Consider the following 20,978-nt stretch of genomic DNA (forward strand, 5'->3'; position numbering starts at 1 on the left):
CAGAAAAATAGTGAAAATGTCCGTCTGACCACCAGTCAAAAAAAAAAAAAGTCAAACTTGAGGCACCCTGGTTGACCTGGTGCTGGTGAGTGGATTGGGTCCCGAGTGCATGCAGCGGCTATGGGTTCGAATCCGACCTGTGGCCTTTTGCTCAGTCTTGCTCCCTCTCTCCCAGACTTTCCTGTCCATCTAAACCAGTGGTTCCCAACCTTTTCTGGCTCGTGACCCCTTTTTGACATCACAAATTTCTGGCGACCCCGTCGATCAAGATGCACCAGCTCAGATATTTCTATATGCTGCAACTCGATTTAAATTCGAGAAAGTGAAAGTATAGAATACAGTTGTTTAGGATTGAGTGTGGTGTTTTAATCATAATTTTAAAAAGAATAATAATTAGTTTAAAACATATTTTTTATCAATTACTAGACATTTCAGGCGACCCCATTTGAATTCCAGGCGACCCCACATGGTGTCCCGACCCCAAGGTTGAAAAACACTGATCTACTGTAAACTGTCCTGGAGACATAACATGCCCGATAAGTCAAACATATAACATCACAGAATGGCATTCAATGGACAGGCATCACAAATGAGTATTAATCCATTATCAGTAAGTATCAGCATTTATAGGGTTAGGGTACCCTATAAATGCTGTAGCATTAGTCCATATAGCCTACTAATAAACATCACCATAAATGCCAACTGTGTCAGGTCCCTCAAAGTCTAAATTATGACCCTTATCATATTGTTTGGCATTAAAAAAACACATGTATTTTCTTATTTAGGGATAGTGTCAGTCCTTGCCCTGGGTGCTTAACAGGTTAATCCAGCCATACCAAATAACAGAAATTTACTACATTATTTCTTAGTATCTCATCATAATCAGAAGTGCTTTGATATATGAACATTTTTCTTTTCTTACAAAATTTCACTGAGCAGCCAAAACTGCTGAACAAAATACTGTAGCCTAGTCTATAACAACTCTCTCTCTTTTTTTTTTCTTTCTTTCTTTTTTTTTTTGCTGTGTATTTTCTACTTCCAGTATTGATCCAGGTAAGGTTGGGCAGACTGATTGTAGAAGTGAATTGCCTTTTTGGGACCAATAAGGAATCTGAATCTGAATCTTTCATCAATCGTCGTGATATTAGAAACAAAAACCACTCCCTCGTTCTGGCATTAAAAAAAGACTTTACTTGCACGTGGTTTACCATTTTATTTTGAAAAATAAATAACAGCGGAAGTAACAATTTTATTTTTTTAAAGTTGCGAGAGCAAACCAAACGCTCCTTGAGTAGCTTTCAAGCGTTTTATCCATCTTTTCCCATTTCTGGATGTATGTGATTACGATGATAGTATCCAAACGAAGAAACTCAACAGTCAGGTAATGAACGTTTAATTGATCCAAAAGTCACAATTTTACAGCTCCAGCTAACGTTTTATTACCATGACCCAATACATGATTAATTGAGCGTTAAGTTAATCGACCGCTTTGAGGCTCTAACAAACAAACCCCTACAACAACGCTCGTCAGATTTAGGCATTTTTAGTTTTTTTTATTGTTCGAACCGTTAAATACTTTTAAAAGTAAATAAATAAAAATAAAAAGACAAAAGGCTGAACCTAAATGCTGAGGAAACTTACAGGTGAGTCACCTAAAATATTCCCGTTGGACGCTAGAGGGCAGTAGGCGACAAACTGGAATACGTGACCCCCGTTCTCTGCTTAATGGCCCACACCATGCAACGTGTATTTTGGCATTACATAAGGTCATAACAGTCAGGAAACAGTTATGACAAAATACAAAAAATGTTATGTAAATGCTAGCATTGTAGCCCGGCTAGCTCAGTCGGTAGAGCATGAGACTCTTAATCTCAGGGTCGTGGGTTCGAGCCCCACGTTGGGCGCACATCGTTTTTTCTTTTTCCCTTCTGTTGCCCGCACCATTGTAGAGCAGCACACACAGCGACGCTGTGTCCACGATAAAAGAAAAGGCTCTAAGGATTTAGCAGTGCCTTGTGACAATGGATATTCATGGTCGTATTTCATGTTAGTGTTACATTTCATTACAAGATAGATAGATAGATAGATAGATAGATAGTGTTTTGTAGGCTACATCCCCATTTACATGTGGGGAAAATAAAAAAGGGTTAATTTTGGTGATGTTTTGTATTTTTATTTGGACAAGTTGTGACTCACAGCTTCACTGAAGGGTTTAGTTTAAAGGCAACAACAGATAGACATGATCAGAAGGGTATACATTTTCCTAACATTGCATTTATGGCAGGGTAATAATATGTAGGACTCACTACATTTTATGTCATTCAATTTTTCTGACCAATCAACATGCCACTGCCTGTTGATAAGCTGCTTTAAAATTGAAATAAAAGGATGAGAAACAAACTGGTGCTTTATTCAGGTCTGTTTAATTATGGATGATGACTGTTCAAGCCTAAGCCTCAAAGAGGACGCCCTGTTCTCAAAATCAGTCTTTTATTTCTAGGCTTTGTTCTTATAGAGGAGGAGATGGGTACATGCATGTTTTCTAATTCATTTCATTTCAGTCAGCTAAACACAGGCTCGTACATAGATTTTGTGTGTTTGTTAACTGTCACTGGGTCATTATATATTAAGCTGTTAACAACAACAGCAATGGTAAAATAATGTTAAATAAAAAGGTGAGTCTATTTCTATTAGATACTATATTAACTCATTCTATCTCCTTTTATTTTCTCTTGCAGACTGAAATGCAAAACTAGTTGAGGAGCAATAGCCCTGTCTTTTCTCTGGAAACGGCCAAGAGGGAGGGAGGAGTTTAAACAAAGGCCCACTCCACATAAAAAAAAATGGAGGCTTGTGCTGAGAAGCCATGGTGTCCTGCTGCTCACACTCTACATGCTGCCATTTCTACTCCTAAAGCCTTCAAATAAGACAACAACCGGCAGATTCTACACATGGAGGCTTCAAAACACTATGATACGGGGTTTGTATGTCAAAACTACTCATATTGATCATGTTATTTTGTGGTTTTAGGCCTAGCTCTGTGCTTATTTTTCTTCCCCTGTCTCTGACACTCACAGTGCTGCCCCTGCCTGCACTGAACAAAGATAATTACTCAGGAAACATTTCAGCCAATCAGACGCGGCCTTGTATCTCGCCTGCAAGGAAAGCGACCAGTCAGGATCTGGCTAACATCACTGGGGCCTGATCGCCTTGCCTGAAGAGCGGAGCCTTCCCCGACTGAGGGCTGAGAGTGTCCTCCATGTTTTATAAGTGTTGACATAACAGTGTGTCAGGCAGCCATGCATCCACAGAGGTAAGCTCTGTCTTTTTTATCTCAACTCTCTGATAACAACATGGCTTCCTTCTTCTTGTTGTGGTGAATGTTAGTTTCTCATGATGAACGTGCACACCTTAAAATCAGTTTAGTGTGCAGGAGGAGGAGCTGGGGTGGATTGGAGGCCTTGCCAGGCCTCTCTTCCACAGTGCTGTGGAGAAGGGTGGGGGGTTGGGTAACGACTCTCACCCTTGCTCTCTCTCTGTGTCTCAGGGTCACATGGGTGCCCCAGACAACCAGGCTGCCATACAGGGAGGCAGAGTGGACCATGGCAAATCCTTTTCCTTTTTTTATAATGCAAAAGAGAGTTAGATTCAAAAAAATGGCACCCACATCTCCTTTCTGTTGTGGCAGTCTTGTGTTGTATAGCCTGGCAGAGAAAGAATGAGGGATGGGCAGGAGTGGAGGAGGGGGTATTATGTACCCTTTGTAAGTAGATTGGCTCTCTGCTGCTTTCTTGTGTGTCATGCCAGGCCATGGACTAGACGCAGGGGGCAACAGATGTGTTTGTTAGGAAAAAACCAAGGGTACAGGACATAAGTGAATACAGGTTTCTGTCTAATAATTTCATATAGATGTAAAATGAATAAATAATTGAAGAAATCTTTGCATAGAATAAACTGTACAAAGGCAGCACACTCCATGCTGGTCAAAGGGTGACCCTCATGAAGCAAGTCTTTTGTCAAAGGGCAATCCCCCTGCCACTTCTTATAGTCCAACCTTAAGAAATGAGTTTCAGAGAAACAAGTTACCTCTGTTTACAGCCACAGGCCCTGAGTGTACACACCAGGGCTACGTCAGTTTCACAGCAGCATTGTGAAACTGCTTCCTCCACTCTGAGGCCATTTTGTGTTTAGAGAGATTTTTACAGGGGCAGTCAGGCTTTTCCCTTGAAAAACAGACAGCAGGCCAGAGAAACAACACAGGACTCTCAGGTTTTTATACGTTGTCTACATTTATAGATGTAAGTGCCCGAGAGCATTTGAAATGTTTGGCTGTGTTTAAACGTCCATCTGACTGTTTGCTTTATTTTAGACTGGAATTAGGGGGTTTCTCCATTTTAACAAAAACAGAAATGTCACTGATACATACGCACAATGTGTGTTATTTTAAGATTAAAAAACAAATACATTTGAACATGTAATAATACAATTTTAGGGCTGAGAGAATGACAAAGTCTCTGAAAACTGCTGTATGTAGCTTAAAGTTTAGAAGACAAAACAGTCATGCCATATATATATTTTAGGGGAACACATAAAGACTGCATTGTTCATGTCATTTATGACAATTTTAGCAGTCTCAGCTGCGTGGGGGTGACAAAGAATGTAATGTGTCTTCTTGTGGCTTGGTATGTTTCATCTACATGGGAGCCAGAAAATAGCAACATTACAATCCGTGTTTCATCTTAGACCAGTTCACTCCTTCTACAAAACCAAAACCAAAAGCTCATTTCTACCAGAAAGGCGTAATACCTGGCATAGATGAGCATGCAATATATATACGTATATACTATGTTACATTGCTAGTTAGAAACGTCAATGCAAAATGTTATGGCGGTGCAACAAATCCTCTGGGCCTGTTTCTGAGCTGGTGTATAACCAGGACGGCAGAGGTAAAATAGCACAGCCATAGAGTTATGCATCATGACCACAAATATAATCTCCCTGAAGGCCTTTTTCAAATCCCCTCTGGCTTATACTGTCATAATCAAGAAGGCCAAGCTAAACTGAAGGAAAATAAACCGTCTAATGCAGGGGGAAATCTCTGCATTGCAGCAAAAAAAAAAGGAAAAAAAAGAAGCATTTTAAAAGGACGAGGGGAGCCTGCACACTGTGATCCGTGTGGCATAGCACAGCCGACCAATAATGTTCCACCCTGTTGGCCCTCCAGCCAATTGCAGCTGCAGTTGAGGTTAAAGATTGACAATCAGAGGGAGAGCAGCAGGGAGAGCAAGGGCCTTCTGGAAAATTCCACAGCCATCTTTGATTCACCCTGTACAGCCTTATATAAAATCCAGGTCAAATCTCTCTTTTCATACAGGATATTCTGTGTATGTTAGCACTTTACTGTATTTGCTGATTCAGTGTTGCGAGGCATCTTAATGTTGTTGAGATTAATTATTTTTTGGATGATTGTTAGGCAAGAAATGTGTCTTTTTTTATGTTGATTTGATGCTCTCAGGAAGAGCAGAAGATAATGATATGCATTTCTACATTTGTCTGTATGTGGTTTTTTGGTCATTGCGTCTTGTTACTCTACAAAACCTAGTAATAGTGTAGCAGGCTGAGTAGGATGTTTTCTAGTCAATGGTTTCAATGCTGGTTCCAGAGTAAAGAGCGCAATATGATGTTTGTATTAAATGTCTTTCTTGGATTGTCACACAATGTGGCTGTTTATTCGGATATCTGTCTGTTTGGTGTGTGTGTGTGTGCGTATATCATTTTAATCAGGGAATAGCTCTGCCAGGATCCGAGTGTGGTGTATTTCACACAGGATTGGGTTTTCTCTTTCTTCAAAATGAAATCTAATTATTCTATGACAGCAGTATTCACTAGGAAAGGAGGGAAGCCAAGATCGAACACATAAAAAAAAGAGCGAGAGAGAGTGAGAGAGAGGGAGAGAGATGAGTGTTTCTCGCTTTGCCGGATTTTCCCGTGTCTCCCTCTCTCTCTCTGTCTCTCTCTCTCTGTGTTTTCTCCTCTGTATCTCTGTGATCCACCATCAAGGTTTTGTCTTGACATGGTCTTGTTTTTTGTTTTTCCTGTGTTTTTTTTTTTTTTAAATGTTGGACTATAATCTCCACACATCTCTCTCTCTCTCTGGTCCTCCTGCATGGATGTGCCAGTGCCTGAGTCTGAGCCTCGGAGTGGGGGATGGGGGAGAGGGGGGAGGGGAGCAAGCTGTGGCCTCCATTTTCTGTGACGAGAGAACCCTGCTCGTCTCTCACAGGAGTGGAATCTGAAAAGGCACTGACTCAGTGTTGTCTCCTTTTTGTCCATCAGGTACCACTTGCAGAGGGGGGAATACTGTCAGTTGTTTTCTTGAACCTGGGTCTCTCTCTGGAATATATCCCAGAATCTGCTAAAAAGGATTTATTTGCTTAACTCTTCCTTGTGTGATGGATCATAGCTTCCTGTGACTGAGAATGCCCTTTGGATCAGCATACTCCTCTGCTACTGGTCATCCTGTGTCTTCCTGGTAGTTGTGTTATATGATATAAGCTTGTGTTGAGCAGCTCTGGGCTGCCTGGTGATGGCGAATGTTCTTCTCTCTTTTTCTTTTTCTTTTTTTTTTCAGGGCTGTGGTACACGTAGCAGAGTGACTTGGCTAACGTTTTCTTATTTTCATGTGGGCCTCGTTTGTTCACTCAGTCCGGAACAGGAAGGCCCCGGAGGGGTTGGGGGTGTGAGTGTGTGTATGTGTGCGTGTGTGAGAGAGAGAGAGACTGTTGGCAGGCTGAAACAAGATACCCATGTGTCACATTTTAAAGAAACTCTGCTCAACCCATGTTTGTCATTTTTCAGACACCACAAGATCACGATGCATTTATTTTTCTGTGATAAGCTTTCTGTAATGATCAGGTTTTATGTTTGGAAAAACAAGGATTTTGTTTAGAAAAGCCCTGATGGTTGTTGTGAGCTGTGGTGTTGGTTTGGCTGTAAACCAGTACTTGTATTTCATTGGTTTGGTAGAGATGAGATGTGTTTTTTTTTCACTGTTATGGCTTTGGATTGTGAAGGTTGTTAAAGTTGACTTAGCGTTTTAAATGGTGTAGGTTTAGTAGCTGATGTGGTGGTGTTGGGTTTGTCCTGCTTCAGTAACCATCATGTGCCGATCAGTGAACTGACATTTGATCAACCTAGTCTTGAATCCCTTTATGAGGGTGGAGGAGGGGACATGAAGGACATTCCCGTACTATCAGAAGAGGAGGAAAAAAAGGCTTATCCCACGATGTGGTTGACCTTTGAGTTGTAACCTGTGAAGCCCTCGTCCAAGCTGGAAACCAGAGCAGCGGCCAACGCTATGAACTGGTCAAGTGTGTGACCTGTCAGGGGTCCTTGCGAGGGTTTTCCTCCTCGGGGCTTGAGAATAAAAGCTACATCTTTGGAGCAAGGCCCTCTGTTGCTCTAACAAAGGAGGAGCCAAAGACTCAAAAGACCTTCATTTATCGCAGGACCCCCTTTATTCTAGTGCCTTTTCCCTACACAGGAAATGAGATGAGAGCAGGTCTGGAGACCTGAGCAACTGGGGTTTTCCCGGGCTCGACATATGTGTTGGAGAGGGCTCTATTCTTGTCTTTGTGAGTGATTTGCGATGTATGGATTTATTGATGTAGGCTATAAGGCTTAATATTGGTCTGGTTATGTTGGAAACGGAGCAGTAAATGTGGCCCATATTCTGAGCTATGGATTGAGTTGCGTTATCTACTTTTATTCCATTTTTGTTTGACTATACTCTAAATATAATATGTAGTTTATAAGTTACAGATTGATAGTGGCTCCTGAAATATGCCTCGCAGGGCCAAAACATATAGGCAGACCCTGTTTTGAAACTAATCAGATTGGTCTCTGAGAATGGTCCCAAGTCCTTCAGGTGTGTAACCCCGTTGTCACTGAAGGGGCTTGAGAGGAGGCAGACACGCATACATCTTATTGTCATGAGACACCGTCCCTCCAGTAATATGGACCAATTCCCGTTGGCTTTCTTGTTACTATGGGGCTATTCACCTTTTGTCATAAACAAAGTGCAGAGCAAAGATCGGAAACCTATAATCAGACTTAAAATATTACAGCTGCACCGTCTCCTGACCGATGGAGGGTGCAGGAGTAATGTTGGCCAAAATGGCCCTATGTGGTGTTGTGAATATCAACTTGTGCCTAGCAGAGAGGAGTGTTGCCATGGTGATTGTTACCATCGTCTCTCTTGGAACATAAAGAACATATTCAGACTCATTTGTCACTGATAGTATGGAAAGGATGCGAACTTGGTGCCACCATATGGCAGAGATGTGCTGAATTCCAGAGAAAAAACAATATCAGTGGAAATAAATGTGCAGATTCCCAGTTGACAGACCCACTGGGACCTCGGTGCCTTAGGTGGTGTTCCACTTGTTTACTGTTATGCTGTTGTGGTTTCTGAACACCCTTTTCTGACTTTGTGTTTGCCTCTCTTCCTTTCTGTGTTCCTGCCTGCTGTCGTTCGGTGCTCTGCAGTCTGGCTGAGGAGGAGATAAAGACGGAGTCTGATGTGGTAGAGGGGATGGATGCATCTGTGCGATCCAAAGGTAAGTCTCTTCAGGCCGAGTGCCTCGCATCAGCCGAGTCAGCTCCGCAGAATGCAGAGGTGATTTAGTGCAAGTTTCAAGGGCAGTGTGATGTATTTTGTCGGTCTCTTAGCAGTGAAGAGATAATCCATTATCCCTGGCTGTTTGTGTCAAGTATCAACACTGGGTCTAGTTGGTTTAGAGGGAGGCCTCTGGCCATTTGTATTATCATGTTTTAAAGCAATATGTGTAATTTCCTAATAGCTTTTTTAATTAACTCTTTGATTATGATGGAACAAATTATAAAAACACAGTCTGATCACCAAATTGCTGAAAACTGAATTGCTTCAATTTGCGCATCCTGCCCGTTTTTATTTTTATTTTCTATTTTTTACATAATCTTCTTAAGCTTTTGTAATGTATTGGTCTCCCGTGGTGAACAAAACAAGCATCTCTTATGTTGTGTGATAACCCGACTGTCTCTCTCTGTCCAGTTCCTGACCCACCAGGGTCAGCAGAACGACCACCAGCACCACAGAAGAGGAAGGTGTCGAGTCCCACCCATTCCTCCAATGGACACTCTCCCTCAGACACCTCCCCCAGCCCCCTCAAGAAAAAGAAAAAGCCCGGGGCCATCCATCCAAACAGTAAAGACCAGGTAAGGGGCTTATATTTGCTCACCTCAAAATCTGGTGTGTTCTCAAAAGCTGTGGATTACGGTGCTGGAGGTGAAAGGTTTACTATTCATTCTACCCCCACACCATCGGGTAGAGTTTCCCAAGGAGATGACACCTCCAGTCTCTCCTGAGAGGAATTCACAATGTTGTGCATATGATAAACAAATAACTAGACCAAAGAATGGAGAGAGAGAGAGAGAGAGAGAAAAAGGTCTACAGATGGCCAATCAAACCACAATGTGTGTGAATGACATTCGATTTAGCAAAGTTACATAAATTATGGCTGCACACACTGCAGCATCAGATGAAAAGGCACAGTGCCACAAAGCCTGTGAGAACATGCCAGTTTTGATTATGACTGCAGTATACAGCTGAAATTCGAACACGTATGAAGGGTGTGACTTCCTGTAAGACTGGAAATATCTTGTGTAGGTTACTTAGACTCTGTTATGTATGCATGGTCAACAGGATACTTTTGTTACTCTGTTAATGTGATGTAAACACTTTATGGTAATTAATGTCCAGTTATTTACCTGTTTTTAAATGTTAAATTAATTTGGTATTACAGGCTGTGGTGCTCTTCCCAGATTAATGTAGTGCCGAGTAATTCCCTCTTGTCCTTATTTGATTGCATAATGTTCAAAGACATATCTTGTCTTTTTGACTAAAGCATAATTCTAGGCCTTTGTAATAGGTATAATTATTACATACTCGGCATTCTGGAAAAGGATCAAATAAAAGACAGTAAAAGTTAAACACTACTGATAAATTACAGAGCGTACATTTGGTGTAAGATCAGAATCATTTGAATAGTGAAACATTGTTTCTTCGAGTTGTGAAATCAAATGCATCCATTTCTATTTATTCAGTACTGTAGCATAGAGTGGTTGGGTCTTACTAGAGGAACATTGTTATGCATTGTTGACGCCCAGGTAATCAGACAAGCTGCTTTAGGTCACACCCTAAAACCTGTTAGGTTAGTTTGGTTTGACTGAAACTGTCACATGACTGCAAGTTTAGACAATAGTAACTGACCCCTGTCTTGTATCACTAAAATGTCAAAGGACTCAAAGCTGTGTCATCTTACCAGAATCAGATTAATTTGAATTTGAGTATTTTCTACATTGAAATGTATGAGCCAAGCCTCAGTACAACGAAAGCGATCACTGCAACAAATTTGGTTACATCTGGAAAAACTGCATGACCAAGTTGACACCTCGGTTTGACAAATTACCTGAACCACGTCAATGAATCTGTGTTTTTATAGCCAAATACCAAATGAAAAGATGACTCCCAGTCTGGAGAAGCTTGGCAGGAGGGGTCCAGATTTTCCAACATGACAAAATCACAGAGGAATTTTAAAGAAGAGAAATGTGAAAACCACGACCCAGCCAAGTAGTAGTAGTAGTAGTAGTACTTTAAGAAAGTAGTTGCAATGATGGGTGTGCTGACTTTTGTTGCAGCTGATACTTTACTTTAATGAAAATTCCCAGTTATCAAACATTTCTGGTTTTATTAAATGGACACATGTTGACATTTTAGAGATATTGACAAGAGGCATATTGTTTTGCTGTATACTGTATTTGATAAAGAGAAATAGTTTTGTGTTGGGTTCATTGCCCTTTATTGTCCTCTATGCTGCTTACCCTGCTAACCCCAACTGACTGCTGCCTTGTTGTTTCTGTTGCACTGCACCTTTTTTGTGTTCCTGCGTGTTTTTTTGAAACCTGCCCCCCTGTTTTTTCTTGCCTGCATTTCAGTCAGAGCTAAGACATGGTCCCTTTTACTATATGAAGCAGCCAGCACTCACCACAGACCCTGTTGATGTTGTACCGCAGGACGGAAGGAATGACTTCTACTGCTGGCTGTGCCACCGCGAGGGCCAGGTGCTCTGCTGTGAGCTCTGCCCCAGGGTGTACCACGCCAAGTGCCTCAAACTACCAGCCGAGCCCGAGGGCGACTGGTTCTGTCCCGAGTGTGAGGTATCTTGTTGAAGACGTGTGTGATTCGTGTGGGTGTACACAAATGATCGTGGCACTCGAGGCACAATCTTGCTTGCTTAAGTTGATAAAATAAAGGGGTGTCAGATTATGTGTCATTCAGTTTGAGAGGAGGGAGAAATTAGTGAATTTAGTCCGAGGGTGAGCTAAGCACCTCTCCAAGACACATGGTGTGACACCACTGCAAGCAAAACAGAGGATCAAAGTTTTAATCTGCCTCTTTACATTTGATCAAATTTAGCGTGCACGTCTTTTTAATTGGCACATCTAACAAGCTAAATCAAGACTGTAGATGATCTGGACTTTTATTATATAATTATTATATAATGTTCAGACTTTTTGCTTGATGTTTCTTTGTTTCATTCATTATATTGGCATTTATGTCATGAATCATTTTTGTTTTTGTTGCAGAAAATAACGGTTGCTGAATGCATTGAAACCCAGAGCAAAGCAATGACAATGCTGACAATAGACCAACTGTCCTACTTGCTGAAATATGCACTCCAAAAGATTAAACAGCCAGGGGTAAGACTTGTTAAGATTCACTTAATCATGGTTTTATAGGTGTTGTAAATCATTCTCTCTCTATAAGAGAGTGTTTGATAGTCAAGCAAAGTTCAGGAAGTTAGATATCCCAATGATGGCTAATGCATCTGTTTTTCCTTTTTTTCTTTATATTTGTATAATCTGAGCAGACAGAGCCTTTTCAGAAGCCTGTGTCTCTGGAGCAGCACCCAGATTACGCCGAGTACATCTTTCATCCCATGGACCTGTGTACTTTAGAGAAGGTAGCATTAATTATTTAATATGCTTTGCACAAAAAAATGTTTTGTCTTTGAAATTGACTTGTTTGATTTTTGCTTTTTCACAGAATATCAAAAAGAAAATGTATGGCTGCACTGAAGCCTTTCTTGCTGATATGAAATGGATCTTACACAACTGCATCATCTATAATGGAGGTAGGCAGATTTGACATATCAGCAAAAAACATTTTCTTCTAAATTTAAAAGAAAATATCAAGTCAGCTTGTGACTTTATTCCAGGTAACCACAAACTTACTGCAACTGCGAAAGTCATTGTCAAGATCTGTGAACATGAGGTAAAGAAGCTTCTGTAACTCACTATTAGTGAAGTTTCTGCAGATGTTTCTAGTTCGGAAATTAAATATGTCTCTCTTATTTGATATACGTTTTAGATGAATGAGATCGAGGTGTGTCCAGAGTGCTACCTGTCTTCATGCCAAAAAAGGGACAACTGGTTTTGTGAGCCATGTGTAGGTCTTAAATATTGTATTTAAACACTGTTTATACATATACTTAACACTGTAGAGAGAGTGAGACAATTAAAATTTCTTTGTTCCCCTATAGAGTCAACCACACCCCCTGGTCTGGGCAAAACTGAAGGGTTTCCCTTTCTGGCCAGCAAAAGCACTTAGAGAAAAGGATGGGCAGGTGGACGCACGGTTCTTTGGGCAACATGACAGGTGAGATTAACTTTTGAGCACAAAGATGACCACATTGTATTATAATAAAGGCTGTCAGACTAAGAATGATCTGGTACTAATGTGGAAAATGTTTTATATTGTATTTTTTGCTGGGGTTTCACACAGGGCCTGGGTCCCCATCAACAACTGCTACCTCATGTCCAAAGAGATCCCCTTCTCCGTAAAAAAGACAAAGAGCATTTTCAACAGCGCAATGCAGGAGATGGAGGTCTATGTGGAAAACATTCGCAAGAAATTTGGGGTCTTCAACTATGCACCCTTCCGTACTCCGTACACACCCAACAACCAGCTACAGATGCTTCTGGACCCAGCCAATCCCAGCGCTGGAACAGTGAAGACAGAGAAGGTGGACAAACTTCGCTTCAACTTTGATATAACTGCATCGCCTAAGATGGTCCTCGGCAAGAGCTCTACGCCGGGTGGTATGAGTCGGAGGGTCTCCATGACGGACATGCCTCGCTCTCCCATGAGCACCAACTCCTCAGTTCACACGGGGTCGGACGGGGAGCAGGACATGGAAAAGCCCAGCAGGAATCCTGCCTTCCACTACAGCACTGGAGAGGAATCAATGGACTGCACTGGTAAATTAATGATATTTTCTATAATACAAACTGATATAGTATATCATGACAAGCTGAAAGAACTTTGTCAATGTGAAAAAAGGTTGTTCACAGTATTGAAACTGCAGCGACTTATTACCTCTATCTCAGTTTCAAAGAGTTTTATACTGATTCTCAGCTCATTGTTTACCTGTCTAGTCTACAAATAGTAGAAAGTAAGTGCTTCATCTTCCCTGCTGTCATAGCATCATCAACTGCGGCAGGTGTTAAATAAAATAACTCTTCTTCTTCGTCTTCACTTCACAAAGCATAGATAGATTGCAGTTGATGAACACAATTAAGTGTTTTACAGCAGAAGAGACTGTTGTGAATGAAGGGGATTTTGGAATAATTCAACTCCAGATGAATTATATGGTTCCATTTACAGGTCATAAATGTCACACATCCCCTAAATAGATACCTGCATACATACGTACATACCCACCTCCACAGCACTGTGTCAGTGCTGGAACACTCTGGCTGGTTTCCATGTCTTTAGATCAACGTGGGCACCGATGCAGTGGCAATAGCTCTGCAAAACGGTGTCATACTTGTTTTAGTAGAACATTTGCATGTGGGGAAATTATCACTGTCCTTAAAATGGCAAATAGACAACGCCCAAAAAACCTTTAAAGACATGTTGACTGTGTGATTGCACAATCCAAACTTGGTAGGTAGTGTACTACCAACTCAGAGGTGGTTGTTATCTAAGTGAAAATGTCAACAGTAGATTGTTGAAGGGGAGAGGAATGTCACAGACGGGGTTAAGTTGAAATATGTTTGTTGTGGTTGCAGCGTCTCCTGTCTCGGGAAAGATGGGTCCTGCAGGCAGTGTAACAGGCAGCCCGAAGCCCTTTAAACCTGGACTGGTGCCGAAGCAAGAGAGGACAACAGGCTCAGGTGGCATCCTTAATCTCAATTTGGGTCAGTACAAATGACTTGTCACACAGTCATTATTATAGCCATTAAATAATCAGAATCAGGCATGAGTGAAAATGAATGAGTCCCAAATCTTGAGTCTGTCCTCTGTCAAAAGAGCCAGTACTGTTAAAGAGAAATAAAGAGAGAAGAAATTGCAGTGAAATTGAACGATGACCTGTTTGTTGTAGATCGAGTGAAGGCTGAAATGGATCTGAAGGAGCTGAGTGAGAGTGTGCAGCAGCAGCAGCAACAACAACATCAGCAACAACAAGGGTCAGCTGCTCAGCATACTCCAAAGAGACACATCCGGAGCCTGGACAAGACTATTGAAAGCTGCAAGGCACAGCTCGGTACATACACAATCACCCTGTCCCTTTTTATTTCTTTGATTTTTTATGGCTCACAACCCTCAGTGTTTATCTTGTATCTTGTTGCTTCTTGATAGTGACTAAAATGCAGTTACACCTTACAGTCATTTCATGAATATTTCAAGTTTGTCTTATGATACTGAGATTTTTGATTGTTGTTGCAATAAATTATGAATGTTGTGACAGTTTGCCTATTTTTAGATTTAATTAGAAAAAGCTTTTTTTGTGGTGATGAATTATTAGAAATTAACCCCAAACATTGGCATTGTGAAAGATGTTATAGATGTTGTTGACCTCACTGTAAACATTCATGGTCAACTTTGATTAAAAGTCTTTCACCTGTTTAAAAATACATCATGAATGTATGTTTCTCCACACAGGGATAGATGAGATTTCTGAAGATGTGTATAAAGGTGTGGATCACAGCGACTCTGAAGACTCTGAGAAATCTGACTCAAGTGACAGTGAGTATCTCAGCGACGAGGAACACAAGCCAAAGAGCTCCGCCCAAGACGACAAAGACAAGTCGGAGAAAAAAAGGCCTAAAGGACACACAGACAGAGAGAACAAGGAGGGAGTAACGGGGACGGGGGATAAAGCCGCCCCTGAACCCCTTCTCAAAGAGAAACAGAGCAGCAACGGCCCAGAGAGGGACCTGCAGGACAAACCCAGGACGCCCCAGTCTCAGCCCGTCACTGAAAAGCCCAAAGCTCCAGAGGAGGGCAGAGCAGCTGCTGCAACAGCGGCGGGCGAGCACGACTCTGACTCTGAACGAGAGCTGGTGATCGACCTGGGGGATGAACATGGAGGCCGTGATTCGAAGAGGGCGAGGAGAGAGCCGGGGGCCTCTGTTGCCAAAACTCCCAAAGAGTCTAATGTTGCCAAGTTGGAAGGTGAGGCCTTAATGATCAACTGTGTTGCATTTCTCTGACTTTCATTATGACATTATCTTGTCTTTGTCAGGTTGATTCTTACTGTTTTTTGGTCTCATACTGACATACCCTACTCACAAAAAGTTAGGGATGTTTGGCTTTTGGATTAAATTTCAGAATGCACCTAAAATGCACTATAACCTTTACAGGTGAACTTAATTTAACCTTCTCTAAACTTTTGAATGCACATGTCCAATTGTTCAGTGTTTCAGTACTTATTGAATAACATGCTGTTCTCTAACAAGGTGAGTAACCACAAAAATCACAAGCACCGTCTGATTTAGTGGTTCAGTTGTCATTGAACCACTAAATGTTCTGGTTCAATGACAATTTGTAGACAGTCCTCTTCTCTCTCCCTCTCCTCTCCACCATGTTCACATGTTGACATCATTAAACCAAGACAACACGTTGATCAAACTGATCAAGTTATTGAGACATTGAGATTTTTGTTGTGCTATTAGCCACCACTGTTGTTAGCTTTTGTTTGAGATAAAGAAATTACCATTGCATCCTTCTACTTAAAAGGCTTGCATGATAGAATATCACTGTAGCATGAACATTTTATAGAGATATTCTTGTCAAATATCCCTAACTTTTTGTGAGTAGTGTACACTTCATTGACAAATTATGTGAATGATACATCCCCATAGATTCTACGTGTACAAATCATTACCACTGTATTTTTATTTTATATGTTTACAAAAAACAGTTATTCTCAATGAAAAATACACTGGATAAAAATAAGAAATACACAACCTACAGTAAATACACAAATTGTCGCATTTTCCTAAATACAGTGTACTCAGTTTCATCTCTAAACACTTATGGATAAAATAATTTCAAATTCTGCAGTTGACTTTAACATCCTGTTCCTTGAGGACAAATATAATCCATGACACTTTAAAAGTCTTATTTACTATTCTTGGCTGATATAAAAATCTAGAGTGTCTCCCTCTGAAGGAGCAGTGTTTCTTTCTGCCCAGGTAAACCACCTTCATCTGCTACAGCAGCGGCACCGTCACGGGAAGCTGCCTCCAACCTCAAAGACTCCTTACAACCTGCCATCACAGCAGCTCTCAACCTGGTTTCCACTGCAGCTTCTGGTCAGTCCAGTGCAGCCGCCGCCGCTGCCGCTAACACCGCTAACACCACCACCAACAGCAGCAGCAGCAGCAGCAGCAGCAGCAGCAGCGGACCCACCGGCGCTCCCTCTCCTGCCTCCACCTCAGCCTCAGCAACATCCCCAGTACCTGCAGCTCTAAAGAAACAGCGCCCTCTACTGCCCAAAGAGACGACTCAGGCTGTGCAGCGGGCAGTGGTTTGGAATCCCACTAAGTTTCAGACGTCCTCACAGAAGTGGCACATGCAGAAGGTGCAGAGGCAGCAGCAGCATGGTGAGCAGTCGCCAGCGCAGACCCCAGCGCAGACCCCGGCGCAGCCCCCGGCCCAGACTCAGGGGCAAACGCGTAGCCCACAGCAGCAGCAGCAGCTGCAGTCACAACAGAACTCCTCCAGTACCCGCTATCAGACCAGACAAGCAGTAAAGGGTATGAGCATAAGCATTCATCTGAGCACTTAATGCAACACAATACAGAAACAATGAATTGAAAGATTTATAATTTCCCCCCTTTTCCACCTTTTATCCCCCCAAGTGCAACAAAAAGACCCGGCTCAGCCGTCATCCTCATCCACAACTGGCCAGGCCACATCTGGTAGCTCCTCTTCTTACACGTCTGGAGATTTACAGATCCCCACAGGCTCTGCTGATGTGGCTGCAGATATAGCCAAGTACACAAACAAAGTAAGTTCAGGTTTCCTGCTGAATGTTAAAGTGATGAAAGCCATTAAAATGGTCGACTAATATCACACGTCTTTTGGCAAAACTTTGCAGATCATGGACACAATAAAGGGGACGATGACTGAAATCTACAACGACCTTTCCAAAAGCACATCAGGAAACACAATTGCAGAGGTAGATAGTGACATAAACATGGGGGCTTTTTAGTGTGTCATCATAATACTCTGCAATGTGTGAGGGATTATAATGACTGTGTTTTTTTTGTTTTTGTTCCCACCTCCTACAGATTCGACGGTTAAGGATAGAGATAGAAAAGCTCCAGTGGTTACATCAGCAAGAGTTATCAGAAATGAAGCACAATCTCGGTGAGTTTCCCACTTCCAGCTTGTGTCATTATTACACCTATAAATAAATTTACTCAACACTAACCCAGTATTTACCTGAACATCACACGGTTACAGGTGTCTCTTTTCTGCATAGTTTTGAGATATTTGTGTTTGTCTGATTTAAAACACAGAACTGACGATGGCGGAGATGAGGCAGAGTCTGGAGCAGGAAAGAGAACGGTTAGTGGCTGAGGTGAAGAAGCAGACGGAGTTGGAGAAGCAACAGGCAGTGGACGAGACCAAGAAGAAACAGTGGTGCGCGAACTGCAGGAAAGAGGCCATCTTCTACTGCTGCTGGAATACCAGTTACTGTGATTACCCCTGTCAACAAGCCCACTGGCCAGAGCACATGAAGTCCTGCACACAGTCAGGTAGTAAGGATCAACACAATTTTAAATGTTCCTAATTATATGGAGGGGGGTTGTCTTTTAGATTGTTTTTAATTGAGTCTAACAAAGAAGAGAAAAAATACCAATAAAAAACCCCATTATGCTCAAGTTTATTTATACAGCATTTACAGGCAGGAAAGAATAAAACCAAAGGGAACTTAGGGTTGTGTTCAGCTTGAATGGCTTCTTCTCTTCAGTTACTTTTTTCAGTTTCAGCTTCAGCTGATGCACCCGTATGTGTATCTACCTCTGTGACACAAAACTAAAATCTTGTTTGACACATAGAAGAGGAAGAACAGGAGTTGTGTCCTGTAGTCTATATATAGTTTACATTATGTATTGTTAGAGTGGAGGTTTCTTCTCACATGAAACCATTTTATAATGAAAATATGAAAATCATTGGACATTGATGACTGTCTTTTTCTTGGCTTTTTTATGTCATGTCCTACATACAGTATGTGTTCACTTCCTCTTTTTTTTTGGTCCTGCAAAGCACTTCACTTTGGTTTATTTAAATGTGCTTTATAATTGAAGTTTGACTTGACTTCTTGACTTGACACACTCACTATACCATACTACTGTAATTATATACAGTAGGTCTTTGCCTTTGAAAGAGAGCTGTGGATCTACCAGCCAAGTTATTTTTCCTACACTCATGTAATTCTGACGTGAGACTGATTCTTTGTTACTAAATAATAATATTTTCTAGGTTATTCAGACAGTTTTTTCAATATCATTAAAATGTGGCGAGACAAAAACTTCCCTATTGTATACTTGAGTTTGAATGAATATGAAATTATGAAAAGGCAATGTGGTGTATCCATATTAACCAAGAATAGCGTCACTCTTCAGTAATAAATAGAAATAGGTTCACTGATCATTAAGTTTTGTGTACACAACCCATTCCCTTATCCAACCTGTGGAATAAGTAGCTATGTAGTGTCCATCTCCTCATCTTCTGTCTTTGTTTTCCTTCCAGCCTCAGGGTCACAACAGGAGCCGGAGGCAGAGTCCAACTCGGACCCTTCGGTCAAACCACCAGGTCACTCTCCTGCCACACAGACCCTGACCCCCGCAGGAGCAGGATCCATATCAGACAAAAGCAACTCCCCCACATATATGGACAAGAGTAAGGACAGTGCTGCTGTTACTGTGACCTAACCGCTACGCTACAGAAACTCTAGCAGATTCTGCAAGGCCGCTGTAGGGCTCGTGGCGTCAAAACGTTGTGGCGTCAGACTTGATGGTGCTTGAAGGCCTGCACGTCTGCGACAAATCACTTTGATATCTCCATTCCCACATGTACATCTGACATCTTTTGGTTCATCCCTCATTTTACAGTTCCGACGAATCTGTGTCCAGGTGGATTTACCATGTGAAAGTAGTCTGTCTTGAGAAATAAAATGTGAGTCTGTATGTTTTCATACTGTAGTTTTATGTTATAGCTCTGTTACCACTTTGTTTCAAATCTGAGCAAGATTGTATCACCACACAGAATATGTGCTACATTATCACTTTCAGTGCTGCTCTTAAGTGCTTCATGGTGGTTTTAATTGTGTTGATTGTTCTCCATATTATTGAAAACAGCCATCAACAGTTGATACTCACTCATCATGGTGCCACCAGAGGTATTTTGAGTTATGCAAGTTTCATCTTTACTTTTTAAACCATGTCCTCCTCATGTCAAACTGGGGTATTTCGAGTCATGCAAATGAAAACATTGTGTTTTTATCCATGTCCTCTTCGTGTCAGCGGTGACATTTTCGGCTCATACCAGTTTTGTATTGTTGTTCCACATTGTATAGGCCTACATAAAAATATCTGTGATTTATTAAAAAATAACTAAAAAAATTAAAACTGTACAAAGGTTTTGTAAGAAAATAACTGAACAATATTTATAGTGTTATATGTTTTATAGTATGTTTAATGAAATCACATTTCTATGTGTCTAAAAAAAAAGGTTATTTGAAAATAAATTACTTCACATGAATGTCAGCGCTGAGCGAAGTCTCTGTTTAACCGGTTATCCAAAGCTGATGTAAAATCCTGGTCAGACTGTGTCTATGAACTGGGTAGGTATAAATAGAAACTGCATTTTGGCTGGATATTCTTTGTTGTGAGCATGTATGTTTTGAGCTTGTGTCACGTACTTGTTTACATATTGTACATACAATATATGGACTCGTGAAGCAAAAATAAAAATGCTCTGATCAGTTTGGTCTTTCTCGGTTAAATTTGTTGTCAGAGGTGAAAAATCAAACATCCATCATGAATAGAAAATAGTTTACTTGGATTACTATTGTGCACATTGTATACTGTGATTCATTCAGACTTTGACTGTAGATCAATCAAACAGGAAACTGTTGTTTACCTTTGCTTTCTTCTTTCTTAACTCCACATAATATGTTGCGGACTTTGTACAAGCCAAGGGGTTTGTTAAAGTAGTCCACTCACTGATATTCATTTGAAGTTTTAAATTACAATGACATATAATATTCAACGTATTTTTAACTACACAGTGCCATACAACTTCTGGGTAAATTTGACGCAAAACCTAGGATAACTCTTCCTTCACTCTATTACCAATGCAAAGTTGAGTCAAAATGAATCTCTCATCATGATTGTTCTATAAATATTTATGTAATTTTGTGTGCAGAAATGTCAAATATTGGCTGTTTTATAAGAGACTGCTGTGAGATATTTGAAGAAGCTTGACAAAATAATCAATGTTTGGGGCATTTATCTTGAAAATGGTCAAATAGTCCTGCAATGTTTGAACAATGTGTTGAATACAAAAAAAACCCGAC

The 20,978-nt window shown here is 41.1% G+C and overlaps 1 protein-coding gene across 4 annotated transcripts; it reads left to right on the forward strand.

The window, feature by feature from the left end:
- Positions 1-2,817: 2,817 nt before the first annotated feature.
- LOC310989194 (MYND-type zinc finger-containing chromatin reader ZMYND8-like) lies at positions 2,818-20,923 on the forward strand. 4 transcript variants are annotated; one of them, XM_083976167.1, is made up of 21 exons: positions 2,818-2,980; positions 3,078-3,313; positions 8,548-8,618; positions 9,092-9,255; positions 11,035-11,256; positions 11,686-11,799; positions 11,970-12,062; positions 12,146-12,233; positions 12,318-12,373; positions 12,470-12,547; positions 12,642-12,757; positions 12,884-13,359; positions 14,173-14,301; positions 14,487-14,648; positions 15,047-15,559; positions 16,582-17,145; positions 17,251-17,399; positions 17,490-17,570; positions 17,683-17,761; positions 17,914-18,156; positions 19,151-20,922. In XM_083976167.1, the coding sequence occupies exons 2-21, from the start codon at positions 3,300-3,302 to the stop codon at positions 19,330-19,332; spliced, it is 3,594 nt and encodes a 1,197-aa protein (XP_083832293.1). In that variant the 5' UTR covers positions 2,818-2,980; positions 3,078-3,299; the 3' UTR covers positions 19,333-20,922. The 4 variants fall into 4 exon arrangements, with proteins under 4 accessions (XP_083832293.1, XP_083832295.1, XP_083832294.1 ...); XM_083976169.1 differs by having other exon boundaries at positions 2,819-2,980; positions 17,914-18,153; positions 19,151-20,918; XM_083976168.1 differs by having other exon boundaries at positions 2,844-2,984.
- The last annotated feature ends 55 nt before the right edge of the window (positions 20,924-20,978 follow it).

Source organism: Trachurus trachurus, assembly GCF_905171665.1.
Source record: "Trachurus trachurus genome assembly, chromosome: 7".
Taxonomy (NCBI): domain Eukaryota; kingdom Metazoa; phylum Chordata; class Actinopteri; order Carangiformes; family Carangidae; genus Trachurus; species Trachurus trachurus.